At 36.1% G+C, this 23,631-nt stretch overlaps 1 protein-coding gene across 1 annotated transcript in view; it reads right to left on the bottom strand.

The window, feature by feature from the left end:
• The window catches only part of LOC308436303 (coiled-coil domain-containing protein 7-like), a gene marked incomplete at both ends in the record, with an annotated part of 99,885 nt that overhangs the window by 37,976 nt on the left and 38,278 nt on the right, over positions 1–23,631 (bottom strand). The window contains 5 exons of the mRNA XM_080937162.1: positions 1,188–1,277; positions 1,707–1,737; positions 4,738–4,813; positions 8,363–8,419; positions 9,772–9,833. Of these exons, the coding sequence (XP_080793288.1) occupies positions 1,188–1,277; positions 1,707–1,737; positions 4,738–4,813; positions 8,363–8,419; positions 9,772–9,833 (316 nt within the window). The remainder of the gene's footprint in view (positions 1–1,187; positions 1,278–1,706; positions 1,738–4,737; positions 4,814–8,362; positions 8,420–9,771; positions 9,834–23,631) is intronic.

The raw sequence follows: 23,631 nt of genomic DNA, 5'->3' as shown, positions 1-23,631 counted from the left end.
TACTGGCAGGAACCAGACAGAGAAGCCCCCTTAGGCACTATGCTAGAGTCATATAGATACAGCTAAGCATGCTTGCAGCTAACCATTAGTCTGAACTCCGGGACTCCAAAGAGGTTACTAAAGAAAGGACCTATGAAGCTGAAAGGGGTTGCAACTCCATGGGAAGAACATTATCAACCAACCAAACCCTCCAAAACTCCCATGGAGTACAACACCAATCTTTGTGCACACATTGAGACCTATTGATCCAGTTGCATTTGTAGTTGAAGATACCAGTGTCTAGCATCAATGTGAGAAGAGGCTTTTGGTCCAGGGAGGGCATGTTTTCCCAATTTAGGGGAATGCCAAGGCAATGGGGTAGAGAGGGTGATCAGGAGGGATTGCACCTTTGTGAAGGCAAATGGAGGGGGAGGGGGATGGGAGTGAGGCGGGGTAAAGGGATAATATCTCAAATGTAAATACAGAGTATCTGAGATAACCCACTCACAAAAGAACAGATATAATATGCAGTCACTGATTGTGGGATGCTAACCCCAGAGGCTCGGACTGCTCCAGAAACAACTCACAGACTGTGTGAAATTCAAGAAAAAAAGAAAACAAAACAAAGCAAAAAAAAAGTCATGCTCAATCCTTACACACCAAGAACACACCCTGTTTTACATGTACTTTTTGCTCATTGTAATGTAGAGTATCAAACCTTAAAAAAAAGCAAAAAAAAAAAAAAAAAAAAAAAAAGCCAAGCACTGACACAATTGTATTTGTATACATTTATGCAAAAATGTTTAAATTTTTTTCTTTTATCTTTGTTTTTTAGAATAAAGTTTTAAAAAAAAGAGGGGATGGAGCGTGCTATTAAGGATAACAGCTCCTTCAGTCCTTTCTCTAACTCTTCCATTGGGGTCCCCATGCTCAGTCTGATGATGTCCCCTTACTGTACCTATAGCACATTTTTACCTAGACAATTTAGCATGGATTATTCTCTGTTGGCAATGTGTCTTCTTTTGTTGATATATAAAAGGTCCACTTATTTCCAAAAATAAATAAATAAATAAAGTGATCCAAAAATTAAAAGCAAAACAGAACAAAAAGTGTAATAAAACAAGTAAATGTCACTTTGATTCCCATCGGTATGATAGTAGGCCTTATTTGATACTGCATGTAATTTTTTATCAGTTACATGTACTAACCTCTAGTTCTCTCAGCCTTTGTATTTCACCTTCCAGCAGGATTTTCTCTGATAATAACATTTGATAATCTCTTTCCATCTGTTTATATTTCTAAAGAAAAGTATAATAATTTCAATTAAAATTAAGCATCTCAAGAAGCAACTTCAATAGCTAAGTACTGCTTAAAATTTGTACATTTGTCTTTGTTTTTTAAAATAAAGTTTTTCAGTAAAAATAATTCAATATTTAGATATTAATTTAAGACTAACTTCACTAAAGCATGACAAAAGAATGGGTCACTGGAATTAACTTCTAAGCTATCTAGATAAGAACTAGATTCCATTTTAATATTTCAAAAGTGTTTCTGAATGTTCATTATGTCAATAAAGTAAAAAGAACATGCAATTCCTTCTAGTTCACAACCTGGGTAAACTGATTAAGCACTTATCTCCAATTACAATGAGAGAAAATGGCTATTTCTAGAGTCCCTTCAAAATTCAAGAACAAAGTGCAATATCCAATTAAGAATGTTTTACTTACAGACTCAATTATACTCTGATCATTTAAAGCTCTGAAAAACAGAACAAAAGTAACTATACTATATTAAACATATACATTTTAAGCTATGAAACACATTTATGTTTTTTAAAAAGATAATAAGTGTCCTCTTCCTAGTCTCCAACCAACTCCTGTGCTATTGCCAAAATATAGACTCCTGCCAAGATCCTCTCTACACATATCCACCAACAGTACCCTGTAATTAACACACCTTTAATCCCAGTACACAGGAGAGAGAGACATACAGATCAAGGCCATCCTGGTCTACAGAGCAAGTTCCAGGACAGATAAGCTTAGGCAGTGAAGGAAACCATGGAAAACAGAATGTTGGTGAAAGTGTAATTGAGTGAGGAGGCTATATTCCAGCCTCAGTAAGCAGCAGAACTTGGCAGCTTCAGCCATATGATTCTGGTTTTAGAATCAAAGATATAAAAAAGCAATTATGAAATCTTCCTCAGCAACTAAGGAAAGCCTCTAAAGTCAGGTATGTAGCAACGAGGTCCCTGCATGGAGCCCTAGAAAGGACATTGTGTAAAGCTGTGAAGGTCAAGGATGGATTGCTTTGGACAACCCAAGAGGTTAGATTTGCCTGAGCCATGTGATACCTGCCAAGAAAAGCTGCTAATAATGAGGGAAAACAGCCTGAGAGGAAAAAAAAATGTGTTGCACTAAACAAAGCTGAAAGGAGTTTAAATCTGAAGAGCATTTTGACAGACATGGAGATGCAGAGCATTTTGATATCAGACAAGGAGATGCATAGTTTGGAGTTTCTCTAGCTGGTTTTCAGTCTCTCTTTGGCCCAGTATTTCTTCACTATGCTCCCTTGCCTACAGTTTGAAATGATTATGTATATCCTGTACCTCTGTATATTTTATGTAATTTTCTTATTTGTATGTCTTAGGAGGTTATAATCAATTGATTAAGACTTTGAACTTTATATTCTTAAATATTGTTGTGCCCAGGATAGACCATGGGGACTTTTGAAGTGGGGTTAAATGAATTTTGCATTATGTCATAACTACAGGTGAATGCAGGCCAGGGAGTAGAATGTAGTCATTTTAGTAAGTGTGTCTCCCATAGACTCATGGGGTTGAATACTTGGCCTATAGAGAAGGATGCTACTAGAAGGTGTGGCCTTGTTGGAGGAAGTATGTCACTGTGGGAATGGCTTTGAAGTCTCCTGTGCCCATGCTACACCCAGTATAGCACACAGTTTCTTCTGCGGCCCTCAGATTAAGATGTAGAACTCTGCTTTTTCTCCAACAGCATGTCTGCCTAGATGTTGCAATGCTTCTTGCTATGACAATAATGAAATAAACTTCTAAAACTTAAGCCAACCCCAATGAACTGTTTTCCTTTATAAGAGTTGCCATGGTCATAATGTCTCTTCATAGCAATAAAGTTCTAATTAAGACAAATGCAAAATACAGGTATGAGGGCTGAGGGCAGTGGTTTTACCTTTAAATTATATTTTTATTATTTAAAAAATTTTAAATTGAAATATATTTAGACCATATTCTTCTCCTCCTCCAAGTCCTTCCAGATCCCCCATTCAACTTAAAATTCTTTATGAAAAGAACAAAAAAATCAATACAAAAAATCACCAAACTAAAAATAAAATAAAGCACTATCCAAAAAACAAATATAAAAACAAAACAAAAAACAAGTGAAAACCACCATATTGTAACCAATTAGAAGCACAAACAAACAGCTGTGGAGTTCATTATACACTGGAACACTAACCCTGAATATGAGGCCTGCCCTGGAGTGGGTGATATACTTTGCGTCACTGTATTGGAGATAGACCATTAGATAGCCCTTGATTTTAGTTATCTCTATCCATATTCATTCAAAAAAAATCCTCTCCCCACTACTTCCTGACTTGTTCCTCCCATTCCAGCTGCCCCCATCCATACTCTTATTTATCCTATTTTCCTTTTCTTTCTTGAGGGGTTGGGAAAGGCTGGGAGAGAGAACAAAAATCAGTGGGAGGGAATCTCTGGTATATGGGAGTTGTCCAGGAGTATATGGGGGTGACCTTAGCTGAACTCTCTACCAGCTGGGAATATGGAACCTAAAGACTCCATTTTCTGTAACCAGTTCAAACTTGCAGTTGAAGGAGGCAGATACCAGCCCATCTACAAAAACTTGGACCCAAATTTTGTCCTGCCTACAAGAAGTGAAGGGATAAAGATGGAGCAGATATCTAGGGAACATCCAACTAATGACTGGCCCAACTTGAGATCAACCCCATAGGAAAGAGACAACTCCTAACATTATTAATGATAGTGATAATGATTTGCAGATAGGGACCTAGCATAACTGTCTTCTGAGAAGCTTAATCTAACAGCTGACCGAAACAGATGTAGAGACCAACAGTCAAACAGTAGGTGGAACTTAGGGAATCTTGTAGAAAAGTCAAGGACAGCACAAAAAGACCTATAGAATAAACTAACTTGTGCCCATGGGGGCTTACAGAGACTTAACCACTGCCCAATAAGCACTCTATACATTTGTAGCAGATGTACATTTGTAGCTTGTTCTTCATGTTGGTACCCTAACAATTAGAGTAGCGAACTATCTCGGATTCTGTTGCCTGCTTTTGATCCCTTTCCTATGGCTGGACTGCTTTTCTAGCCTGAATAGGAAAGGATGAATTTAGGCCTTCTGGGACTTGATGTATCAGGGTGGGTTGATACCAGTGGATGGTTTTTTCTTCATTGAGGAGAAGGGAGTTTGGGAATGGAAGAGGGGGAGAAGAGGAAGGGAAGCTTTCATCAGGCCATAAAGTGAATTAATTAATCAATTAATGAGTAAAAAGAGGTTAGCTTACAATGAAGACCTTATTTCTTTTTTGTAAATAAAATCATAGGTCACTATGCTGACTATAATAGGCTTTGCCATTTCTCCCTCAGATGTGAAGAACTTATTTCTTATCTATGCTCCCAATGCTTCTATTTTGTGCTCTCAATTTTATAAGTAGAAAATATGATATAATATTTCCAAAGCTTACTTCTCTAACATAGTTTTTTGATTTTCAAACATTTTCATCATTATAGTCATCCGATTAGTCATTGAAGATGGAGATCCTATTGCAGAATATATAAAGGTGTTATAATGAATAAAGTTATATAATCATACAATTTATTCATATGCACTAGAAAACTAAATAATCACAAGGAGATGACATGATTCTTTCAACCACATTTACCTTATTTTACTTTTTCCTAAATATCATCTCTGGATTTCAATAAAAACTTTTAATTTTCTATTTTAAATAGAAATTTTAGGGATGCTAACCCCAGAGGGCTCGAATTGCCCCAGAAACAACTCAGAGACTGTGTGAAGTTCAAGAAAAAAAAAACAAACAAAAATCAAAAAAACATTATGCTCAATCCTTACACACCAAGAAAACGTTGACTAATTTCAGGTTACATCCTGTTTTACATGTACTTTTTGCTCATTGTAACTAGTAAGACCTTAATGCAGAGAGAGTATCAAACCTTAAAAAAAAAAAAAAAAAAAAAAAAGCCAAGCACTGACAAAAATGTATTTATATACATTTATGCAAAAATGCTTAAAATTTGTTCTTTTATCTTTGTTTTTTAAAATAAAGTTAAAAAAAGAAATTTAAATTTGAAAATTAAAATTTTAAATATAGGAATTTCAATAGAAAACACCTATGATACAAGGATACCCAAACGATGGGGCTGGGGAACCACATTCTGAAGATATATGCAACTATGAGTACAGGATTTCAGATATAGTACATATTTTTTAAGTTATCAGGCAGGAATTTTAAACAACTAACAGTATTTATTACCTAGGGAAAAATTGGCAACATACAAGAGCAGATAGATAATATAAGCAGAAACTCTAATAAAAAAGTAAAAAAAAAAATGCTAATGCTCGACTGTAGCAAAGAACATCTTGTGACTGATACGGGCAGTAAATAAAACAAATAAAATAAAATAAATAATGCAGGTCTGGAGAAATGGCTCAGAGGATAAGAGCTCATCCACAGGTTCTCAGTTCACTTTCAAGCAACTACATGTGGCTCAGAACCATCTGTAATGGGAACTGATACCCTCTTCTGGTATGCATAAAGACAGAGCCCTCACATACATATATGCATAATATACATGAATAGGTAAATCTTAAAAAAATAAATAAGGGATCTTGAGGTTAGGAGCACTGACTGCTCTTCCAGAGGTCCCGAGTTCAAATCCCAGCAACCACATGGCTTACAACCATTGCAAAAGGACTTTATGCCCTCTTCTGATGTGTCTGAAGAGAGCAACAGTGTACTCACATACATAAAAAATAAAAAAACAAGGAAATCTTTTTTTTTAAAAAAAAGAGAAAATGCCTCCATTTACTAAATAAAAAGGGTCAGTGTTGGCAAACACCTTTAATACCAAAAATTGCAAAGCCAGGCAAACTTTCTAAGAGTTTGAGTCCATCCTGTCTACAGAGCAAGTTACTGGACAGCCAAGGCTACACAAAATAAACCCTGCTTTGGAAAAAAAGAAAAGAAAAGAAAATCACAGAATAATCACTTTTACTCCTTTAGAAGCAATGTGCCAATCAGAACATGTACTCCAATCTAGGTGGACTCTTTTTTTTTTTCAACATTTTATCAATTCTTTGTGAATTTCACATCTTGTAACTCAGTCCCACTCATCTCCCCATATGCCCCTCCCCCAAAGCAACATAATAAAATAGAATGAAAACAAAAACAAACAAAAAACATCTTGTTGTGGGAACTGAAGTGTCATAGTGAGTCACAGAGTATAGACACTTATCCACTCATCTTTATTTGCAAATGTTGATTGCAGTAAGTCATCAGTCTGTTTCAAGGACTATGGCTTCTGCTATGCTATCAGTAACAGATTCTCACAGTGATTCCTCTTGAATATCTTGTAGTTGCCCTATATCTTGGAGAACCTGCTGGTTTGGATCTTTAGGACCAGAAATGGCTATTTTAATAATCATAATAATCAGGTAATGTTATATATTTGTTTAATAAATGTCTATCCCACATGTCTATTGTAAAGATAAAAAATATGATTTAATACTTGGAATTCTTTGGAAAACAACATACATAATTTTAAATAAGTCTTAAGAGAATTTTTCAGACTATTAAAGAAACTTGTTTGAAAAAAAATCAGTGAGCACAAAACTGTCATGAAAAACTCCCCAAACTGAGAGGCAAAGGAAGTAAAAATGTAATTGAGCATTCAAGATCTGTGAAACAGTTAAAAAAAAAAGCAGATGTAAGATGTGCCTAGCAGGATAATGAGTGAGATAAGTGACAAAGGGCAAGAGCAATGTGAAATGATATTGATTACAGCTTTTCTAAAATTAGTGACAGATACTAAATCATGTATCATTTAAAACTTTTGTTATCATTGTATGGGTATACATGATGTGTATGTAGGGGGATTATAACAGGGCCTGAGTGTGGAGAGCTAAGCACAGATTTTGGAACCTGATTTCCTCCTTATACAATCATACAAGTTCCAAAGACTAACTCAGACCACCAAACTTGTTCAGTAAGTACTTTTACCTGGTGAGCCACTAGGTTGTCCCAAAGCTGAAAAACATAAATAAAAACAAAATAAAAATTATGTATCTAAACATGTAGTAACATTCAAGCCCAATAAAAGTCAAAGATGGAAAGACAAATATAAAGAAGTCAATGGAAGCAAAAATAACCTTATATAGAGAAAAAAGATGAAAAATCATACCAGACTTCTCTCCCTTCCATACAAGCAGCCAGGAAAATTGTCCTTGCATGTAAGAAGTCTCCAGGACATTAGAACTACACTGTGTGCTCACAACACTGCAACCCAAGCTTCAATGCCACTTGGGTATCCAGGACACAAATATAACCTGCTACCATATCACACAAATTTACAGTCCAAGGATCTGATGCAATTTCTGCTGCACATGTGCTTTCATATAAGAGCCCAGATTTGGGGACAGTGTGATAGAACCTGCAATGCAGACACCAGAGCTTTAGATGCTGCAGGAACATCCCCAGTGAGGTCGCCGTGAAAACAGTAACTCAGAATACAGCAGCATCTGGATCTCACAGCTCAGTTAGCTCATAACAACCAGTATTGCAGAGCCCAAATCTATATGCATTTCCTAGATAACATGCTTCAGTGTTGGTGCTACCATATCATGATCACATTGAAAGCTATATTTGTCACCTACATCTATCTCCCTGCTACAGCTTTCCTTGGTTGAGAAACACACACACACACACACACACACACACACACACACACACACACACACACAAGAATCAAAACAGCCTATGTTACAAAAAGCCACATGCATGAAGACGCTTGCAATCATCACTAGTACAAACTTTAGAAAGAGCTTCAAAGACAGTGAGCTGTTGTTTGAAGTCAACCTGGGATACCTGACATTTTCCCTTAAAAACAAACAAACATTCAAAACCAACAAAATCTTTAACAAAAAAAGCATCAAGAATACGGGGATTTCTTACCTATGGTGGTATGAATGAGAATGTTCCCACAGGCTCAGTAACATGAACAATTATTGACAAGGATCTGGAACCATTAGGAGATGTTAATGTGATGATATTTAAATGAATGGCTGCTTACCTGGCTCAGTTTCAGAAGCAGTTTGAGATCCTAAAGCTGAATGGGATTTTATGAACTCTGAAATAGATATGAGTATCCAGCATTATTTATATATATTTATATATAATTTATACACTAATTGGGTTCATAGTCTACATTATTAATTGTATGGATTCACCCAAAGCAATGACAAAAACAACAAATACCAAATCCTTGCAATCAGGCACTTGGGCTGTGGTATCTGAATAAACATGGATAATAGCCACTTACAGATACATCATTTTCTCTTTACAGCATGTTTTTTCTCTTTCTTGTGACACCAAGGATCAAGCCCAGGTCTTTGTGGACAGTTAGGTGCTCTACAACTGTGCCACACCCTCCCACTACTTGTTTTACCTTCTAATCATTTCTATTGGTAACATGAGTATCTCATAACCTTTTCTCTGTCTTCAATCACCAAGTTTTGTCAGTTGTATCAGGTAAAAAGATTCTAAACTGTGCATTTCAATTTCTTTCATCAGTGATATAATTTGTATGAATGACACACTTCAGCTGCACTGTCATTTCAATATAAAAGATCTGTAACAGTTCCCTGTTTAATACTAAAAAATGTCCAAAGGCTTTAGTTCTCCAAGCAGGACCTCTGTCAAATTAGTGCTGCTGATCTCCTCACATTGTATTTCTCCAGTTTTAGTTCTCAAGTTAGTGCTGTTTTATTTCATATTATTGCCATCTCAATTACCAATATTTCCCTTCTTCACTCAAATAAGCCCTATTCATCTTTTAAGGTTGCACAGGATTTCTCACTTTCCTGCAATAAAATAATTCCTTGAATTACTACAACATTAATAGACTTTTAGTTAAGTAATAGGTAATTAATTCATGTATTACCACACATTTGAATGATTCATAATGTGTTCTCTTCTAGAAATCTCTAAATTTTATGTGAGCATTAACCAAATCATAATAGTAGCATTCATCTTTTAAAAATATTTGTTTTTATTTTATGTGTTTGGGTGTTTTGCCTGCATGTGCACTATATATGTACAATGTCTGTGTTAGGGTTGGTATGTGCTACATTCAAATGCTAAAAACTTGCCCCCAAGATCTTGTTCTTCACAACAAGAAGAGCCTCACATATAACAAGTGATGCCAGGTAACCTTGCTTCATAAGTTAATAGATCAATAAAAGGTTAAGACCTGTGCTTAGGCTGCAGTAGGTGGGTTATCAGTTTGATTCAGGGTGTCAGATAGACATGAGAGAGGAAGAAAATATACACAAAAGGGAGAAGCCTCTATGAGAAAAAATGGGCCATGAGCACATGGCTAGGAGAAACAGCAAGTAACAGGGGGCATAAGGAAAAGATGTAAGTTAAAATTATAAAATATATTTGTAAAACTATAAAGTTTGAGCATTTATGAAATATTACCTTCAATTTGCTTTTCTATAAGTCCATAAGTTTTTAAAGATTCTGATAGAATTGCTTTATGCCTGTTAAGAGTGCCAATAAAAAAAACATATCTTTATATTCATTCAGAGTTAAGTTGCATGCTCAAGAAACTATAATTTAGACTAGAAATATGAAACTTGTGAAATATATGTTAGTATATCATTTACTCTTTGCCCAGTACTAAGATAAATGCCATCCTATAATAATAAACACAAATTCTATAAATTGTGTATTCCAAGAATATAATTAAGTACACCAATAACACTTAGAACTAAAATAGCAAAAAAAAAAAAAAAAAAAAAAAAAAAAAAATCAGTAGAAACTGCTAGTACTTGGTGTAGTGCTGTGACCACAAGTCCAGCATGAGACAACCTGCTCCAGACCTGTAACTATGTGGCCTAAAGCTACCTTCTGTGCCTCTCTCATCTCCAGTTTTTTTTATTTGTTAAATCTTATGCATACTAATGCCTTTCTTATAAACTAGTTTCAGCTCTTCCTGGAAAATATTCTGCACAAGAAGACATTTAAATGTCAAGTTTAAATATTAAAAAAAGGTTCAAAAATTTTCCTGCCTAGCAACAAGGAGCTCAAATACATGCACAGAAGCCTCTATACTGACATGTTATCATGTACATTATTATGTACTGACCTAACAATATTCTCTCTATTCCTGTAAGTCTAGTCGGCATTATATAGAAAGCTCATGAAGGGATTGTATATTGAATATTATCCTCTTCCAGAATAAGTAATTTCCATTTTAATAATAATAAAAGTGCTTTATAAGCCTTTCTCCTAGGACAGACTTCTAGCTAGTCTGATCCCTAGAAGATGCTGTATCCTGAGGCATATCAGAAAATTTGATACCAGAGCATTTGATACCACATCCTGAGGTATCCCAGGAGATCCACTGCACCCAGAACACCACACCTTGAAGGGATCCCAGAAGTACCTCTGTATACAAGGCAACTGGGCAACTGACACCACAGACTGAAAACTTCCTGGGGGCTCTGTGGCATACAGGGCAAGTGACCCAAAAGACTAAAACCTTCTCTGGAGTTTGGCTGCAAACAGGAAAACAGAAACCACCGTTTATAGGCCCCTTTGGAGAACAACTTTACACAGGACAACATTTGACTGCTTCTCTGAAGCCCCAGTAGTATGCTACAGACAGTGCATCAGGCCTACCAGGAGACCTGTAGCAACCCAGGGACAAAAAAAAAAAAAAAAAAAAAAAACAGATCACAGACAGAATCATCCAGACCAGTAAACACCAGGAGTAACCAGATGGCAAAAGGCAAATGCAGAACCATAAGCAACAGAAGTCAACATACGTGGTCATCATCAGAACCTAGTTCTCCCACCACAACAAGCCCTGAACACACAAACACACCTGAAAATCAGGAAGCTGAACTAAAATCCTATCTCATGAAGATAAACCCTTGAAAAAAGATATAAATAACTCACTGAAAGAAATATAGGAAAACACATGCAAAAAGTTGAAGGAAATGCATAAAGCAGTCCAAGAACTAAACATGGAAGTAGAAACAGTAAGGAAAACACAAATGGAGACAAACCTAGGAAAGAGGTCAGGAATTACAGATGTAAGTATCACCAATAAAATACAAGAGATAGAAGAGAGAATCTTAGGTGTAGAAAATTCAAAACATAAAACACTCCTAACCCAAAACATTCAGGAAATTCAGGACACAATGAAAAGACAAAATCTAAGAATAATTGGAATAGAGGAGAATGAAGAATACCAGCTCAAAGGACCTGAAAATATCTCCAACAAAATCATAGACAAAAACTTCCCCAACCTAAAGAAAGAGATGGCAATAAAGGTACAAGAAGCCTTATAGAACACCAAACAAATAGGGCCAGAAAAGAAAATGTGCTCGTCACATAATAATCAAAATAATAAACCCATAAAACAAAGAAAGAATATTAAAAGCTGCAAGGGAAAAGGGCCAAGTAACATGTTATGAAAATTACTTCAGCCTTCTCAATAGAGACTGTGAAAGCCAGAAGAGCCTCGTCAGAGGTCATGCAGACTCTAAGAGAACACAAATGCCAGGCTACCATACCCAGCAAAACTCTCAATCAACATAGATCATCTCAGAGTAAAAGGATGGATAAAGATCTTCTAAGCAAATGGTCCCAAGAAACAAGCCGGAGTTGCTATCCTAATGTCCAATAAAATAGACTTCAAACCAAAAGTTATGAAGCATGCTGAGGAAAGACACTTAATTTTCATTAAGGGAAAATCCACCAAAAACTCTCAATTCTAAACATTTATCTCTCAAATTAAAGGGCACACATATTCATAAAAGAAACTTTACTGAAGTTCAAAACACACATTTGAACACCACACAATAATAGTGGGAAACTTCAACATCCCACTCTTACAAATGGACAGAACATTGATACAGAAACTAAATAGAAGCACAGTGAAACTAATAAAGATTATGAACCAATTGTATTTAACAGATATCTACAGAACATTTCATATTAAAACAAAATAATATACCTTTTTCTCAATATCTCATGGTGCCTTCTCCAGAAGTGACCATAAAATTAGTCACAAAACAAACCTCACCCAATACAAGAAGATCGAAAATATCTCATGCACCATGGCCTAAGGCTGATCTTTAATAACAACAAAAACAACAGAAAGGCTGCATACACATGAAAACTGAACAACTCCCTAGTTGGATAACTTGGTCAGGGAAGAAAAAAAAGAAATTAAAGAATTCCTAAAATTTATTGAAAATGTTGACACACCATACCCCAATTAATGGGACACAATGAAGGGAGTGCTAAGAGAAAAATTCATAGCACTAAATGCCCTGGTAAAGAAACTGGAGGGATCTTACACTAGCAACTTAACAGCACACCTGAGAGCTCTAGAATAGAAAGAAGCAAACACACCCAAGAGGAGTAGAAGGCAGGAAATAGTCAATCTTAAAGCTGAAATCAATCAAATAAAAACAAAGAGAACAATACAAAAAATCAACAAAACCAAAAGCTGGTACTTTGAGAGAATCAACAAGATAGATAAATCCCTAGCCAAAGAACTAAAGGATCTAGAGGCAGTATCCAAATTCACAAAATCAGAAATGAAAGGGATACATAACAATTGAAACTGGGAAAATACAAAAAAATTATCAGTTCCTACTACAAAAGCCTATACTCAACAAAAATTGAAAATCTAGATGAAATGGAAGATTTTCTAGACTAAACAGGCCCATATCCCATCAGGACATAGAAGTCCCAACCTAAAAAATCTCAGAATCAGATGGATTTAGTTCAGAATTCACCAGACTATCAGAGAAGACCTAATGACAATATTCCTCAATCTATTGCATAAAATAGAAACAGAAAGAACATCACCTAATTCATTCTATGAAGCTACAATTATTTTGATACCTAAACCACACAAGGACCTAATAAAAAAAGAGAACCTCAGACTAATTTCCCTTATGAATATCAATGCAAAAATACTCAATAAAATTCTCGCTACCTGAATCCAAGGACATACCAAAACCACCATTCACCACTATCAAATAGGCTTTATCTCAGGGATGCAAGTGGGTTCAATATATGAAAATTTATTAACGTAATCCACTACATAAACAAACTCAAAAAGAAAATCACATGATTTTTTTTTTTTTTTTTTTTTTTTGTAAACTGGTACAACCACTCTGGAAATCAGTCTGGCAATTCCTCAGAAAATTGGACATAGTACTACCTGAAAACCCAGTTATTCCACTTCTGGGCATTTACCCCAGAGATGCTCCAACATACAACAAAGACACATGCACCACAATGTTCATAGCAGCTCTATTTATAATAGCCGGAAGCTGGAAAGAACCCAGATGTCCTTCAGTAGACAAATGGATACAAAAATTGTGGTACATTTAAACAATGGAGTACTACTCAGCTTTCAGAAAAATTGACCTTATGTAATTCTTAAGTAAGTGGATGCATGAGGGCGCAGAACAGAGCCCGGCCCATCTGCCACTCGGACCGAAAGCTCGTAAAGGCTGAAAAACTGGTGAGTAGGAGATCTAGGCGAGATCTCTGCGGAGTGCGCACACAAAGCGCACCCTCCAACCTGCCTGATCCAGGGACCAGGAACAGAACTTTGGAACTTCTGTTTCCACCCGGCGGTGACTTCAGGGCCCAGAACAGAGCCCGGCCCATCTGCCACGTGGACCGCCAGCTCCTAAAGGTTAAAAAACTGGTGAGTAGAAGATCTAGGCAGCCAGGGAGTAGAGAGATCTCTGCGGAGTGCGCACGGAAAGGGAATCCTTCGACCTGCCTGATCCAGGGACCAGGAACACAATTTAGGAACTTCTGTTCCCACACGGTGACTCTGAGGCATAGAACAGGGCTCGACCCATCTGCCACCTGGACCAGTAGAGATCCTGGGACAGAGACCAGATACAAGGGAAAGGAGAGAACATATCACTGACAACAAAATGGTAAGAGGAAAGCAAAAGAGTATATCCCAAAGAAACCAAGACAACTTGGCAACACCAGAACCCAGCTCTCCCATAACAGCAAACATTGGAATGCCAAACACTCCAGAAAAAGAAGACGCAGACTTGAAATCATACCTCAAGATGCTGATAGAGATACTTAAACAAGAACGGGAGGAAAAGCAAAAAGATTCAGAAGCATTTAAAGAGGAAACAAGAAAAACACGCAAAGAACTCAAAGAACTAGTGGAAAATACAACCAAAGAGACGAAGGAATGGAAGAGAAAATTTAAAACGGAAATTGACACAATATAGAAAACACTAAATGAGATAACCCTAGAGGTAGAACACCTAAAAAAGAAATCAGGAGTAACAGAAGCAAGCATTTCCAATAGATTACAAGAGATGGAAGAGAGAATCTCACGGGCAGAAGACAACATTGTAAACATAGACAAAACAGCCAGAGAAGATGCAAAAAACAAAAAGCTCCTAACCCAAAATGTCCAGGAAATCCAGGACACAATGAGAAGACGAACCTAAGGATAATAGGAATAGAAGAGGGAGAAGAGTATCAACTAAGAGGCACAGTAAATATCTTCAACAAAATCGTAGAAGAAAACTTCCCTACCCTCAAGAATGAGATGACCACAAACATAAAAGAAACCTTCAGAACTCCAAATAGGTTGGACCAGAAAAGAAATACCTCCTGACACAAAACAGTAAAAACACCAAGTGCGCAAAAAAGAAAGAATACTAAAAGCAGTAAGGGAAAAAGGTCAGGTAACATATAAAGGCAGGCCAATCAGAATCACACCCGATTTTTCGACAGAGACTATGAAAGCTCGAAGAGCCTGGACAGACATCATGCACACCCTAAGACAGCACAAGTGCCAGCACAAGCTGCAATACTCAGCAAAACTATCAATCACCATCGATGGAGAGACGAAGATATTTCAAGACAAATCAAAATTCACACAATATCTGACCACAAACCCAGCACTACAACAAATTATAGGTGGAAAACCCAATGCAATGAGGGAAAATACAGCCTAGTAAAAACAAGAAAACTCCTAAACAAGAAAAGTAAAAGAAGAAAAAGACACAGACAAAACTCAATCCACAAAAGCAATAATGGCAGGAAACAGAAACAGCTATTCCTTGATATCTATTAACATAAATGAACTCAACTCCCCAATAAAGAGACATAGGCTATCAGACTGGATACATAAACAAAATCCAGCCTTTGCTCCATACAGGAAACTCATCTCAGAGACAAAGATAGACACTTTCTCAGAGTAAAAGTTTGGGAACAAAACTTCCAAGCAAACAGCCCCAAGAAGCAAGCTGGAGTGGCTATTCTAATATCGAATAAAGTAAATTTCCAACAAAAAGTTATCAAAAAAGATAACGAAGGACACTTTTTACTCATTATCAAGGAAATCTGTCAGGAGGAACTCTCAATCCTTAACATATATGATCCAATTTAAAAAAAAAACCTACATTCATAAATGAAACCCTACTAAAGCTCAAAAAATACATTTCACCACACACAATAATAGTGGGAGAATTTAATACCCCACTCTCACCTAATGGACAGATCATGGAAACAGAAACTGAACAAGGACGCTACAAAACTAGCAGAGACTTTGAACCAATTAGAATTAATAGATATATACAGAACATATCATCCTAAAGTAAAGGAATACACCTTCTTCTCAGCACCCCATGGCACCTTCTCGAAAATTGACCACATAATTGGACACAGAATGAGCCTTAATCGATATAAGAATACTGAAATACTCCTATGCATCCTCTCATATCACCATGGTCTACGGCTGGTCTTTAACAACAACAAAGACAACAAAAAGCTCACATACACTTGGAAACTAAACAATGCTCTGTTAAAGGATAGCAGGGTCAAAGAAGAAATAAAGAAAGAAATTAAGGATTTTCTAGAATTCAACGAAAACAAAAACACAACATACCCAAACCTATGGGATGCAATGAAAGCAGTACTGAGAGGAAAAGTCATAGCCCTAAGGACTTCCAAAAAGAAACTGGAGAGAGCTAACATCAACAACCCGACAGCACAGCTAAAAGCCCTAGAACGAAAGGAAGCAGATATACCCAAGAAGAGTAGACGGCAAGAAATAATCAAAATTAGGGAATAAATAGACCAAATGGAAACAAAAAGAACCATTGAAAAAATCAAGAAAACCAAGAGTTGGTTCTTTGAGAAAATCACCAAGATTGATAAACCCCTAGCCAGACTAACTACAGGGCAAAGAGAAAGTATCCAAATTAACAAAATCAGAAAAGAAAGTGGCGACATAACAACTGAAACTGAGGAAATTCAAGAAATCATCAGGTCCTACTACAAAAACTTATACTCCACAAAACTGGAAAATCTTGAGGAAATGGATGAATTCCTAGACAGATACAAGATCCTAAAGTTAAACCAGGACCAAGTAAACCATCTAAATAACCCTATAACACCTGAAGAAATAGAAGAAGTCATCAAAAGCCTCCCAACCAAAAAAAGCCCAGGTCCAGACGGGTTCAATGCAGAATTTTATCAGACATATATTTCGGATATAACACCAATACTCTCCAAACTATTCCACGAGATAGAATCAGATGGAATTCTACCTAACTCATTATTTGAGGCTACAATAACCCTTGTACCGAAACCACACAAAGACCCTACAAGGAAAAAGAACTTCAGACCAATCTCACTTATGAACATTGATGCAAAAATACTCAACAAAATACTTGCAAACCGAATCCAAGAACACTTCAAAATGATCATTCATCATGACCAAGTAGGCTTCATCCCTGGGATGCAGGGATGGTTTAATATAAGGAAATCCATCAATGTAATCCACCATATAAACGAACTCAAAGAACAAAATCACTTAGTCATCTCACTAGATACTGAGAAAGCATTTGACAAAATTAAACACCCCTTCATGTTAAAAATCCTGGAAAGAACAGGAATCCAAGGTCCATATTTAAACATAATGAAAGCAATGTACAGCAAGCAAACCAACAGCCAACATCAAACTTAATGGTGGGAAACTTGAAGCAATCCCACTAAAATCAGGGACTTGACAAGGCTGCCCACTCTCCCCCTACCTATTCAACATAGTACTGGAAGTCCTGGCTGGAACAATTAGACAGCAAAAGAAGATGAAGGAGATACAAATCGGAAAGGAAGAGATAAAAACATCACTCTTTGCCGATGACATGAAAGTGTAATTGAGTGACCCCAAAAATTCCACCAGAGAACTCCTACAGCTGATAAACAAGTTTAGCAAAGTGGCTGGATATAAAATTAACTCAAACAAATCAGTAGCTTTCCTCTACCCAAAGGACAAACATGTGGAGAAAGAAATTAGGGAAAAGGTATCCTTCACAATTGCCACAAAAACTATGAAATACCTTGGTGTGACTCTAACGAAGCAAGTGAAGGACCTGTATGACAAGAACTTCAAACCTCTAAAAAAAAAAAATTGAGCAGGATCTAAGAAAATGGAAAGATCTCCCTGGCTCATGGATTGGAAATATCAACATTTTAAAAATGGCCATCCTACCAAAAGCAATCTACAGATTCAAAACAATCCCCATGAAAATTTTAACATAATTCTTCATGGAATTGGAAAGATCAATGTGCAATTTCATATGGAACAACAAAAGACCTAGAATAGCGAAATCCATCCTCCACAACAAGAAAACATCTGCGGGAATCACTATCCCTGACCTCAAGCTATATTACAAGACAATTGTGCTGAAAACTGCATGGTACTGGTACAGAAATAGGCATGTGGATCAGTGGAATAGAGTAAACGATCCAGAAATGAGCCCTCGTGTATATGGTCACCTGATTTTTGACAAAGGAGCAGTAAACATTCAATGGAAAAAGGACAGCCTATTCAACAAATGGTGCTTGTCCAACTGGAACTCAGTATGCAAAAGAATGAAAATAGACCCTTTCTTATCTCATTGTACAAAGCTCAAGTGTAAGTGGATCAAAGATCTCCACATTAAACCAGATACACTGAAACTATTAGATGAGAAAGTAGGGAAAAGTTTAGAACATATAGGCATGGGAGAAAATTTTCTGAACAAAACAACAATGGTTCAAGCTCTAAGGTCAAAGATTAACAAATGGGACTTAATGAGATTGCAAAGTTTCTGTAAGGCTAAGGACATTGTCAAGAAAACAAAACGGCAGCCAACAGAATGGGAAAAGATCTTTACCAATTCCACATCAGATAGAGGTCTAATATCAAAGGTATACAAAGAACTCAAAAAGCTAGACACCAGAGAATCAAATAACCCTATTAAAAAATGGGGTACAGAGCTAAACAAAACGTTCTCAGTTGAGGAATATCGACTGGCTGAGAAATACCTGAAGAAGTGCTTGATATCCTTAGCCATCAGGGAAATGCAAATCAAAACAACCCTGAGATTCCACCTCACACCAGTCAGATTGGCCAAGATCCAAAAATCAGATGACAATAGATACTGGGGAGTTTGCAGAGAAAGAGGAACACTTTTCCACTGTTGGTGGTGTTGCAAACTAATAAAACCACTCTGGAAATCAGTCTGGCGATACCTCAGAAAATTGGACATAATACTACCTAAAGACCCAGCTATTCCACTTCTGGGCATATACCCCAGAGACACTTTAATACACAACAAAGATATATGCACCACAATGTTCATAGCAGCTCTATTTATAATAGTCAGAAGCTGGAAGGAACCCAGATGTCCTTCAGAAGATGAATTAATACAAAAATTGTGGTACATTTACACAATGGAATACTACTCAGGCACCAGAAACAATGACTTGACCAAATTCTTAAGAAAATGGCTGCATTTAGAGAATATCATTCTGAGTGAGATAACCCAGTCACAAAAGAACAGACATAATAGGCAGTCACTGATAGTGGGATGCTAACCCCAGAGGCTCGCACTGCCCTGGAAACAACTCACAGACTGTATGAAGTCCAAGAAATAAAGAAAACAAAACAAAACAAAAAAATCTTTACACAACAAGAAACTTTATCTATTTCCATGTTACATTTTGTTTTACATGTACTTTATGCTCATTGTAACTATTAAGTTTTCAATGCATACTATCAAACCTTTAAAAAAAATCAAGTACTGACTAAAAAATATATTCATATAGTTTTATGTAAAAATTATTTTAAAATCTTAAAAAATGTACTGACAAAAATGTATTGTATAATTTTACGCAAAAATGCTTAAAATCTGTACATTTATCTTTGTTTTGTAAAATAAAGTTGTTTTAAAAAAAAAGAAAGTGGATGCATCAAGAGAATATCATCCTGAGGGAGATAACCCAGTCACAAAAGAACAGACATAATTGGATACTAACCCCAGAAAGCTCTGAACACCCCAGAAACAACTAACAGATTGTGTGAAGTTCAAGAAAAAAAAAGAAAAGAATAAACCATTATGTTTACTCCTTACACACCAAGAAAACCTTGACTAATTCCAGGTTACATCCTGTTTTACATGTACTTTATGCTCGTTGTAACTAGTAAGATCCTAATCCAAACTATCAAACCTTATTTTAAAAAAGCCAAGAAATGACAAAAATGTATTCCTATACTTTTATGCAAAAATGCTTAAAATTTGTATATTTATCTTTGTTTTCTTAAAAAAAAGTTCTTCAATAAAAAAAAAAAAAGGGTGACATATACCATTTCAAATCTGTCTCCTTTGGAATTAGACATTTATATTCCACTTTATAATGGCTTCATTCTGTATATAGCTTGATCAGCAAAGACTTTTTAGTGATATACTCTATTTGCTAAAATTATTTTATTTCTGAATAATTTATATTAAAAATAAAACTAAAAAAAAGAAAATCTATTAACGTAATCCACTACATGAACAAACTAAAAAAAAAATCACATGATCATCTCCTTTTTTTTTTTTTTAATGTAAAATATTTTTATTTAAAATTGTCCTATAGTGAGGTCCTTTTACATGTGATGTTTTCTGTTAGGAGTTATGATCAAGAGTATCACGTTTTAATTGTTTTCAAATTTAAATATTAATTTATTTATTTACATTTCCATTGTTTCTTCCCCCACCCCCGGAAGTCTCCCCATCTCTAGTTCCTCATCCTTTTTTTTAAAACAACTTTATTTTACAAAACAAAGATAAATGTAAAGATTTTAAACATTTTTTGCTTAAAATTATACATTTTTTGTCAGTACTTTTTTTCAAATTTTAACATAATTTTTACATAAAACTATATGAATATATATTTTTAGTCAGTACTTGATTTTTTCAAGGTTTGGTCGTATGCCTTGAAAACTTAATAGTTACAATGAGCTAAAGTACATGTAAAACAAAATGTAACATGGAAATAGTTAAAGATTTCTTGTTTTGTAAATTTTTTTGTTTTGTTTTGTTTTCTTTATTTCTTGGACTTCATACAGTCTGTGAGTTGTTTCTGGGGTAGTGCAAGCCTCTGGGGTTAGCATCTCACTATCAGTGACTGCATATTATGTCTGTTCTTTTGTGACTGGGTTATCTCACTCAGGATGATCTTCTCTAGATGCAGCCATTTTCTTAAGAATTTGGTTAAGTCATTGTTTCTGGTGGCTGAGTAGTATTCCATTGTGTATATGTACTACAATTTTTGTATCCATTCATCTTCTGAAGGACATCTGGGTTCCTTCCAGCTTCTGGCTATTATAAATAGAGCTGCTATGAACATTGTGGTACATATATCTTTGTTGTGTATTAAAGTGTCTCTGGGGTATATGCCCAGAAGTGGAATAGCTGGGTCTTCAGGTAGTACTATATCCAATTTTCTGAGGTATCACCAGACAGATTTCCAGAGTGGTTGTATTAGCTTGCAACCCAACCAACAGTGGAGAAGTGTTCCTCTTTCTCCGTAGCCTCGCCAGGATCTGCTGTCATCTGAGTTTTGGATCTTGGCCAATCTGACTGGTGTGAGGTGGAATCTCAGGGTTGTTTTGATTTGCATTTCCCTGATGGCTAAGGATGTGGAGCACTTCCTCAGATGTTTTCGGCCATTCGGTGTTCCTCAACTGAAAACGTTTTGTTTAGCTCTGTACCCCATTTTTTAATAGGGTTATTTGATTCTCTGGTGTTTAGCTTTTTGAGTTCCTTGTACACCTTGGATATTAGGCCTCTATCTGATGTGGTGTTGGTAAAGATCTTTTCCCATTCTGTTGGTTGCCGTTTTGTGTTCTTGACGATCTCCTTAGCCTTACAGAAACTTTGCAATCTCATTAAGTCCCATTTGTTAATCTTTGACCTTAGAGCTTGATTCATTGGTGTTTTGTTCAGGAAATTTTCTCCTGTGCCTATGTGTTCTAAGGTTTTCCCTACTTTCTCATCTAATAGTTTCAGTGTATCTGGTTTAATGTGGAGATCTTTGATCCACTTACACTTGAGCTTTGTACAAGGAGATAAGAAAGGGTCTATTTTCATTCTTTTGCATGCTGAGTGCCAGTTGGACCAGCACCATTTGTTGAATAGGCTGTCCTTTTTTCATTGAATGTTTACTGCTCCTTTGTGAAAAATCAGGTGACCATATACATGAGGGCTCATTTCTGGATCTTCTGTTCTATTCCATTGATCCACATGCCTATTTCTGTACCAGTACCATGCAGTTTTCAGCACAATTGCCTTGTAATATAGCTTGAGGTCAGGGATAGTGATTCCCGCAGATGTATTTTTGTTGTTTAGGATGGATTTCAATATTCTAGGTCTTTTGTTATTCCAGATGAAATTGCACATTGATCTTTCCAATTCCATGAAGAACTGGGTTGGAATTTTGATGGGGATTGCATTGAATCTGTAGGTTGCTTTTGGTAGGATGGCCATTTTTAAGATGTTGATTTTTCTAATCCATGAGCATGGGAGATCTTTCCATTTTCTGAGATCCTCCTCAATTTCTTTCTTTAGAGGGTTGAAGTTCTTGTCATACAGGTCCTTCACTTGCTTCATTAGAGTCACACCAAGGTATTTCATAGTTTTTGTGACGATTGTGAAGGGTACCTTTTCCCTAATTTCTTTCTCTACATGTTTGTCCTTTGAGTATAGAAAGGCTACTGATTTGTTTGAGTTAATTTTGTATCCAGCCACTTTGCTGAACTTGTTTATCAGCTGTAGGAGTTCTCTGGTAGAATTTTTGGGGTCACTCAAGTACACTATCATGTCATCGGCAAAGAGTGATGTTTTTATCTCTTCCTTTCCGATTTGTATCCCCTTGATCTCCTTTTGCTGTCTAATTGTTCCAGCCAGGACTTCCAGTACTATGTTGAATAGGTAGGGGGAGAGTGGGCAGCCTTGTTGAGTCCCTGATTTTAGTGGGATTGCTTCAAGTTTCCCGCCATTAAGTTTGATGTTGGCTGTTGGTTTGCTGTATATTGCTTTTATTATGTTTAAGTATGGGCTTTGGATTCCTGTTCTTTCCAGGACTTTAACATGAAGGGTTTTGGTGAATGCTTTCTCAGTGTCTAGTGAGATGACCATGAAAAAAATCACATGATCATCTCCTTAAATGCAGAAAAAGCATTTGACAAAATACAACACACCTTCATGTTAAAAGAACTGGAAATATCAAAGCTCAAGGCAGATACCTAAAATAATAAAAGCAATTTACTGCAAGCCAACAGCCAATATCAAATTAAATGGAGATACTTGAAATAATCCCATTAAAATCAGGAACAAGTCAAGGATTCTCACTCTTCCCATATCTATTCAATATAGTACTCAAAGTGAAGTGCTATCTAGAATAACTAGACAACAAAATGATATCAAGGGGATATAAATTGGCAAAGAAGAAATAAAGGCATCACTATTTGCAGATGATATGATAGTATATGTAAGCGACCCCAAAAATTCTTCCAGAGAACTTTTCCAGCTGATAAACAACTTCAGCAAAGTGGCCAGATAAATATAACTCAAATAAATCAGTAACTTTATACAAATGATAAAAAGGCTGAGAAAGAAATTTGAGAAACAACTCTTTTCACAATAGCCGCAAAAAAATATTAAATACGTTGGGGTAACACTAAACAAACAAATGAAAAATCTGAGAGACAATAGCTTCAAGCATGTCAAGAAAGAAACAAGATCTCAGAAAATGGAGAGAACACCCATGCTCATCGATTAGCAGGACTAACATTGCAAATATGGTCAGCCTATAAAAGGCAATCTACAGATTCAGTGCAATCTCCATCAAAACCCCAACATAATTTTTCAAAGACATGAAAAAATTAATTCTCAAATGTATCTAGAAAGGCAAAAACACAGAATAGTGAAAACAATTCTCAACAAT

This window comes from Micromys minutus, assembly GCF_963924665.1.
Source record: "Micromys minutus genome assembly, chromosome: 24".
NCBI classification, from domain to species: Eukaryota; Metazoa; Chordata; class Mammalia; order Rodentia; family Muridae; genus Micromys; species Micromys minutus.
The sequence above is the reverse complement of the archived record's forward strand: the minus strand, read 5'-3'. Positions and strand labels throughout refer to the sequence as shown.